Below are 8468 nucleotides of genomic sequence, written 5' to 3'. Positions count from 1 at the left end.
TTTTACAATTTTTGGAGTGTTCACAATGTTTAGTTTCTCCAGAATCTCTAGAACCTCTAGAATATTTAAAATCTGTAGAATTTCTAGAATGGCTGGAATCGCTAGACTTTAAAATTTGCACTTTTTTTCTGGAATGTCTAGATTCTGTATAATTTTTTGAATTACTAGAATCTTTGGCGTCTCTGGAATCTCTGTATATCTATGTCCAATGGAATCTCTAGAATCTTTAGAGAGTCTGGAAACTGAAGAATAATTTTCAGAATCTTCCGAATTTTTAGGGTCTCTAGGATATTTTAGAATCCCTACAATTTTCAAAATCTCTACAATTGCTGGAACCACTAAAATCTAAAACTTTTGGATCTTTGAAATTTTTAAAATTTTTACAATTTTTAGAGTGCCCATAATCTGTGCTTTCTCCAGAATCTCCAGAACCTCTAGAATCTCTACAATCCTTCGAATTTTTCGAACCTGTAGAATCTCTAAAATCTGTAGAATCCCTAGAATCTTTAAAATCTCTACAATTGCTGGAACCGCTAGAATCGAAAATTTTTGGAATCTTCAGGATTTTTAGAATTTTTACAATTTTTGAAGTGTTCACAATGTTTAGTATCTCCAGAATCTCTAGAGCCTCTAGAATATCTAAAATCTGTAGAATTTCTAGAATGGCTGGAATCGCTAGACTTTAAAACTTGTACTTTTTTTCTGGAATTTCTAGATTCTGTATAATTTTTTGAATTACTATAATCTTTGACATCTCTGGAATCTCTATATATCTAGGTCCAATGGAATCTCTAGAATCTTTAGAGAGTCTGTAAACTTAAGAATAATTTTCAGAATCTTTCGAATTTTTAGGGTCTCTAGGATATTTTAGAATCCCTAGAATCTTTTCAAAATCTCTACAATTGCTGCAACCACGAGAATCTAGAACTTTTGGAACTTTGAAATTTTTTAAATTTTTACAATTTTTTGAGTGCCCATAATCTTTGGTTTCTTCAGAATCTCCAGAACCTCTAGAATCTCTGAATCCTTCGTATTTTTCGCACCTGTAGAATCTCTAAAATCTGTAGAATTTCTAGAATCTTTAAAATCTCTGCAACTGCTGGAACCACTAGAACTAAAACTTTTAGAATCTTCGGGATTTTTAGAATTTTTACAACGAATTTTTAGGGTCTGTAGGATACTTAGAATCCCTAGAATCTTTAAAATCTCTACGATTGCTGGAACCGCTAGAGTCGAAATTTTTTGGAATTTTTAGAATTATTAGAGTGTTCATAATGTTTAGTTTCTCCAGAATCTCTAGAGCCTCTAGAATATCTAAAATCTGTAGAATTTCTAGAATGGCTAGAATCTTTAGAATCTCTGCAACTGCTGGAATCACTAGAACTAAAACTTTTGGAATCTTCGGGATTTTTAGAATTTTTACAACGAATTTTTAGGGTCTGTAGGATACTTAGAATCCCTAGAATCTTTAAAATCTCTACAATTGCTGGAACCGCTAGAGTTGAAATTTTTTGGAATTTTTAGAATTATTAGAGTGTTCACAATGTTTAGTTTCTCCAGAATCTCTAGAGCCTCTAGAATATCTAAAATCTGTAGAATTTCTAGAATGGCTGGAATCGCTAGACTTTAAAACTTGTACTTTTTTCTGGAATTTCTAGATTCTGTATAATTTTTTTAATTACTAGAATATTTGGAATCTCTGTATATCTAGATCCTTTGGAATCTCTAGAATCTTTTAGAGAGTCTGGAAATTTAAGAATAATTTTCAAAATCTTTCGAATTTTTAGGGTCTCTTGGATATTTTAGAATCCCTAGAATCTTCAAAATCTCTACAATTGCTGGAACCACTAGAATCTAAAACTTTTGGATTTTTGGAATTTTTACAATTTTTAGAGTGTCCATAATTTTTGGTTTCTCCAGAACCTCTAGAATCTATAAAAACTCTAGAATCTATAGAATCCTTCGAATTTTTCGAACCTGTAGAATCTCTAAAATCTGTAGAATTTCTAGAATCTTTAGAATCTCTGCAACTGCTGGAACCACTAGAACTAAAACTTTTGGAATCTTAGGGTCTGTAGGATACTTAGAATCCCTAGAATCTTTAAAATCTCTACAATTGCTGGAACCACTCGAATCTAAAACTTTTGGATCTTTGGAATTTTTACAATTTTTGGTTTCTTCAGAACCTCTAGAATCTATAAAAACTCTAGAATCTATATTGAAATTTTTAGAGTGCCCATAATCTTTAGTTTCTCCAGAATCTCCAGAACCTCTAGAATCTCTAGAATCCTTCGAATTTTTCGGACCTGTAGAATGTCTAAAATCTGTAGAATTTCTCGAATCTTTAGAATCTCTGCAACTACTGGAACCACTAGAATCTAAAACTTTTGGATCTTTGGAATTTTCAGAATTTTTAGAGTGCTCATAATCTTTGGTTTCTCCAGAAACTCTAGAATCTCTAAAAGCTCTGGAATCTTTAGTAGAATCCTTCGAATTTTTCGAACCTGTGGAAACTCTAAAATATGTAGAATTTCTAGAATGGCTGGAAAAACTTGTACGATTTCTAGATTCCGTATAGTTTTTTTAATTACTAGAATCTTTTGAATCTCTAGAATCTTTAGAGAGTCTGGAACCACTAGAACTAAAACTTTTGGAATCTTCGGATTTTTGGATTTTTACAACGAATTTTTAGGGTCTGTAGGATACTTAGAATCCCTAGAATCTTTAAAATCTCTACAATTGCTGGAACCGCTAGAATCGAAAACTTTTGGAATCTTTGGAATTTTTAGAGTGTTCACAATGTTTAGTATCTCCAGAATCTCTAGAGCCTCTAGAATATCTAACATCTGTATAATTTCTAGAATGGCTGGAATCGCTAGACTTTAAAACTTGTACTTTTTTCTGGAATTTCTAGATTCTGTATAATTTTTTGAATTACTAGAATCTTTGGCATCTCTGGAATCTCTCTATATCTAGATCCAATGGAATCTCTAGAAGCTTTAGAGAGTCTGTAAACTTAAGAATAATTTTCAGAATCTTTCGAATTTTTAGGGTATCCTAGAGACCCTAAAAATTCGAATGATTCTTCTCTAGTCAAAGAAAAGAAAGAACGGGAGATGGAAACGCAAAAAGTGCTCAAAGAAATCAGAGACAAAAGAAAGACGAGATTGAACGCCCGAAGAGAACGATCGATGTCTAGAGAAAAAGAAAGATCCGTGTCGAGAGAAAAAAGCATCGAGAAGATCGAAGAAGAGAAAAAAGATCCGACCAAACTCACACCAAGCAGCGAAACAACTGATTCTTTGCTCAACAACGTCTCAAACAACATCAAAAATATCGAAAACAACGTCAAAACCTTGCACGACTACATCAACGTGACGGCGCAAACCGACAACAAAGAAGCGGAAGAAAGCAAGAAGGTGATCCACGATTACGTCAACGTGGTCAAGAAACCTGAAGATGCTCCGGTCGTGAAGAAAACACGAATCTCGAAACTATTGCGTCCCAAGAGCTACCCGACCGAAAACACAGACAAAGAAAAAACGATCAAAGTATCTCCTGAGAAAGAATCAAAGATAAGTCGACTGCGCAAAGGTTTTACGCGTCAAGGCTCTAAAGAGCGCGACAAAACGAAAGAAGACAAAAACGAAACCAACAAAACCATCAACGAAGAAGAAAAAGGCCACAAGAACAAGCTGTTGCAATCTATCGAAAAAAAATTAGAGAAGTTTCGCTCTTCGTCATCTTCCGTGAAAGACTCGGATGATTCGAAGTCCAAAGAGAAGAAGTCGGGCGTGGAAAGTACCATCAAGCGCTTGCGCGAGCAAAGTTTACCCAGGAACATGGCACCCTGCACCGAGTCGGGTTTAATCAAGCGAGCCGTTTCCGTCGAAGACGTTTCGAACTTAACCTCGAACAAACCTCTCCAAGCGTCGAGGAAAAGCGTCACCAAAATCTTGAGTCTGTTCAAAAAATACGAAGAACAAGACAAAAAGGGCGACAAAGTCGTCAAGAAAAAAAAGAAGAGTGCTGATGAAGCTGTGATCCAAAACAAAAGTACTGAAAATAGCGTCAATTCTAGTCAGGACGAGGCGAAAAAGAAGCCGGAACGTCCTCGTTCGTTGTTACTCGATAAGATGAAACAATTTCAAAGTGGTGCTAGTGTAGTGAGCGACAAAGAAACTAAAGGGAGCAAAGCGTCGAAACTGCCGGTGAATTCGTTCAGACGTAGCTTGAATCTAGACGTCGAAGTCCCGAAACCTGTTAAACCCCCGGAATTAAAATTGGATTTGAGTAAGCCGAGTCAGCCAGTCCCCGACGACAACCGCAACTCGATGACGACCGACGACAGTTCGGCGTTGTTGTCGCCCGACGAGAACGCCAGCGGCGACTCGTGGTCGGTGTGCTCGGACTACCACACCCAGGAGTTGCACTCGCCGGTGTCGCCGAACGGGTTCTCGTGCGACGTGGGCGACGAGAACGAGTCGGTCATCGACCGGATCAGGAGGAAGAGCTTCTACACGAGGTTCAACGAGAAGAAGCGGCCTCGGAAGCCGAGTTTGACCCGAAACTACAAAGATTTGGATCTTTACAAAGACCCGACTTACTCTAAGAATCCGTCTGAGTACGACCGCTACAAGACCCCTCTGACGCGTCGGTCGACGTTTTCGTCGCAGGATCCGGTCAAGAGGGACTACAAGAACTACACTCGCAGTTCGTCGCTCTTGAACGACTACGTCAACGTGCCCCGCTATCAGACCTACAACGCTAAAGTGAGTCGGCCCACCACTTCGATTTATTCGGATTCTGAAGATACTACTTTGGATGAGTTGTTGACGGCTGCGAAATCCAGAAAGTAAGTTGTTGGGTGGCGCGGATGGTGTTTAATGGGTGTTTTTCAGATACAGTTCCCCCATTCAACCATCCACTTTAAGCCGAGGCTCAGTTTCTCCCGTTAACGAACAGTTTTACTTTCGACCTGCGTCTTCCGTTGCTTCCCCTACTTCATCAGAACCGGTTTAAATTTGATTCCTTCTATTTTTGTAACGTACGACACGCGGATGCTACCAGAAGCGACGAGTTGCTTTTGGCAGCATTCTTATATAGGTTTAAATCTTAATTAAATCTCATGTGATCACTAGTATACAAGTCAGACCTGAAACGTTGTTCATGTAGAGTTGTTGCATTAGTTAGTAGACTCATATCAAGTTTTTCTTCTGTTAAATTAAGGTTTCAAGACAAATCTAACAAAGTATTCTTCAGTCTTATTTATTTACATAGACTAAAGTGTAGATAAATAATGTATTATTAATATGTAAATGTTGTTTGCTTTTTTTATTTATTATAGGAATCCTAGTTTGTTTAGAGTTTTCTAGTGGTTATTTTCTATCATAATATTTATTTATTTATTAAAGGATGATATTATTTAACAAAAATTGGATTGAAAGTGTTATAAAAGTACTGTTTACTACTAAAAGTAGCAATTGTTCAAGTTTAAATGATTTTAATTATCAGTTGACTCTCAGTCTGCCACATTAAGTCAAGACAATGTGTAGCGTTATAATTTTAGGTTGAGTTTGTGTGAATTGTTAGAATTGTATGTTGAATTTGGTGATTTTATAAAAAATATACAACAAGTGAAACTTTCGCACCTTTTTTTTTCACACATGACACCCCCTAAATTTACAAGTAGACCCGTCCGAACGCTTTGCTGTCAACTGCGATTGGCCTTGACCGCTAGAATCGAAAATTTTTGGAATTTTTAGAGTGTTCACAATGTTTAGTATCTCCAAAATCTCTAGAGCCTCTAGAATATCTAAAATCTGTAGAATTTCTAGAATGGCTGGAATCGCTAGATTTTAAAACTTGTACTTTTTTCTGGAATTTCTAGATTCTGTATAATTTTTTGAATTACTAGAATCTATGGCATCTCTGGAATCTCTATATATCTAGATCCAATGGAATCTCTAGAATCTTTAGAGAGTCTGAAAACTTAAGAATAATTTTCAAAATCTTTCGAATTTTTAGGGTCTCTAGGATATTTTAGAATCCCTACAATTTTCAAAATCTCTACAATTGCTGGAACCACTAAAATCTAAAACTTTTGGATCTTTGAAATTTTTAAAATTTCTACAATTTTTAGAGTGCCCATAATCTTTGGTTTCTCCAGAATCTCCCGAACCTCTCGAATTTCTAGAATCTTTAAAATCTCTGCAACTGCTGGAATCACTAGAACTAAAACTTTTGGAATCTTCGGGATTTTTAGAATTTTTACAACGAATTTTTAGGGTCTGTAGGATACTTAGAATCCATAGAATCTTTAAAATCTACAATTGCTGGAACCGCTAGAATCGAAAATTTTTGGAATTTTTAGAATTGTTAGTGTTCACAATATTTCCAGAATCTCTAGAGCCTCTAGAATATCTAAAATCTGTAGAATTTCTAGAATGGCTGGAATCGCAAGACTTTAAAACTTGTACTTTCTTCTGGAATTTCTAGATTCTGTATAATTTTTTTAATTATTAGAATATTTGGCATCTCTGTATATCTAGATCCAGTGGAATCTCTAGAATCTTTAGAGAGTCTGTAAACTTAAGAATAATTTTCAGAATATTTCGAATTTTTAGGGTCTCTAGGATATTTTAGAATCCCTAGAATCTTCAAAATCTCTACAATTGCTGGAACCACTAGAATCTAAAACTTTTATATCTGTGAAATTTTTAGAGTGCCCATAATCTTTGGTCTCTCCAGAACCTCTAGAATTTTTAGAGTGTTCACATGTTTTGTATTTCCAGAATCTCTAGAGCCTCTAGAATATCTAAAATCTGTAGAATTTCTAGAATGGCTGGAATTGCTAGACTTTAAAACTTGTACTTTTTTCTGGAATTTCTAGATTCTGTATAATTTTTTGAATTACTAGAATCTTTGGCATCTCTGGAATCTCTATATATCTCGATCCAATGGAATCTCTAGAATCATTAGATAGTCTGAAAACTTAAGAATAATTTTCAGAATCTTTCGAATTTTTAGGGTCTCTAGGATATTTTAGAACCCCTACAATTTTCAAAATCTCGACAATTGCTGGAACCACTAAAATCTAAAACTTTTGGATCTTTGAAATTTTTAAAATTTCTACAATTTTTAGAGTGCCCATAATCTTTGGTTTCTCCAGAATCTCCCGAACCTCTAGAATTTCTAGAATCTTTAAAATCTCTGCAACTGCTGGAATCACTAGAACTAAAACTTTTGGAATCTTTGGGATTTTTAGAATTTTTACAACGAATTTTTAGGGTCTGTAGGATACTTAGAATCCATAGAATCTTTAAAATCTCTACAATTGCTGGAACTGCTAGAATCGAAAATTCTTGGAATTTTTAGAATTTTTAGAGTGTTCACAATATTTCCAGAATCTCTAGAGCCTCTAGAATATCTAAAATCTGTAGAATTTCTAGAATGGCTGGAATCGCAAGACTTTAAAACTTGCACTTTCTTCTGGAATTTCTAGATTCTGTATAATTTTTTGAATCATTAGAATCTTTGGCATCTCTGGAATCTCTGTATATCTAGATCCAGTGGAATCTCTAGAATCTTTAGAGAGTCTGTAAACTTAAGAATAATTTTCAGAATCTTTCGAATTTTTAGGGTCTCTAGGATATTTTAGAATCCCTAGAATCTTCAAAATCTCTACAATTGCTGGAACCACTAGAATCTAAAACTTTTGGATCTTGGAAATTTTCAAAATTTTTACAATTTTTAGAGTGCCCATAATCTTTGGTTTCTCCAGAATCTCTAAAATCTCTAGAATCCTTCGAATTTTTCGAACCTGTAGAATTTCTAAAATCTGTAGAATTCCTAGAATCTTTAGAATCTCTGCAACTGCTGGAATCACTAGAACTAAAACTTTTGGAATCTTCGGGATTTGTAGAATTTTTACAACGAATTTTTAGAGTCTGTAGGATACAAAGAATCCATAGAATCTTTAAAATCTCTACAGTTGCTGGAACCGCTAGAATCGAAATTTTTTGGAATTTTTAGAATTTTTGGAGTGTTCACAATGTTTACTATCTCCAGAATATTTAAAATCTGTAGAATTTCTAGAATGGCTGAAATCGCTAGACTCTAAAACTTGGGACTTTTTTTCTGGAATTTCAAGATTCTGTATAATTTTTTTTATTACTAGAATATTTGGCATCTCTGGAATCTCTGTATATCTAGACCTTTGGAATCTCTAGAATCTTTAGAGAGTCTGTAAACTTAAGAATAAGTTTCAGAATCTTTCGAATTTTAGGGTCACTAAGATATTTTAGAATCCCTACAATTTTCAAAGTCTCTACAATTGCTGGAACCACTAGAATCTAAAACTTTTGGATCTTTGGAATTTTTTGAATTTTTAGAGTGCCCCTAATCTTTGGTTTCTCTAGAATCTCCAGAACCTCTAGAATCTCTAGAATCCTTGGAATTTTTCGAAT

The 8468-nt window shown here is 34.9% G+C and overlaps 1 protein-coding gene across 1 annotated transcript; it reads left to right on the top strand.

The window, feature by feature from the left end:
* The first annotated feature begins 2938 nt into the window (after positions 1-2938).
* On the top strand, positions 2939-5646 carry LOC135136745 (uncharacterized). Its single transcript, XM_064066199.1, has 2 exons — positions 2939-4855; positions 4902-5646. The coding sequence occupies exons 1-2, from the start codon at positions 3117-3119 to the stop codon at positions 5020-5022; spliced, it is 1860 nt and encodes a 619-aa protein (XP_063922269.1). The 5' UTR covers positions 2939-3116; the 3' UTR covers positions 5023-5646.
* Positions 5647-8468: the final 2822 nt, after the last annotated feature.

The sequence above is a fragment of the Zophobas morio genome, unplaced genomic scaffold (genome assembly GCF_036711695.1).
Source record: "Zophobas morio isolate AGI-343-1 ecotype UQ-CSIRO unplaced genomic scaffold, CSIRO_AGI_Zmor_V1 ptg000026l, whole genome shotgun sequence".
Lineage (NCBI taxonomy): Eukaryota > Metazoa > Arthropoda > Insecta > Coleoptera > Tenebrionidae > Zophobas > Zophobas morio.
The sequence above is the reverse complement of the archived record's forward strand: the minus strand, read 5'-3'. Positions and strand labels throughout refer to the sequence as shown.

What these genes read in the sequence shown, in the direction of transcription:
- LOC135136745 (XM_064066199.1), top strand. Translation starts at nt 3,117, where the DNA reads ATGGAAACGCAAAAAGTGCTCAAAGAAATCAGAGACAAAAGAAAGACG. An exon ending in ACGGCTGCGAAATCCAGAAA is followed by an intron (nt 4,856 to 4,901) that starts GTAAGTTGTTGG and finishes GGTGTTTTTCAG; the next exon opens with ATACAGTTCCCCCATTCAAC.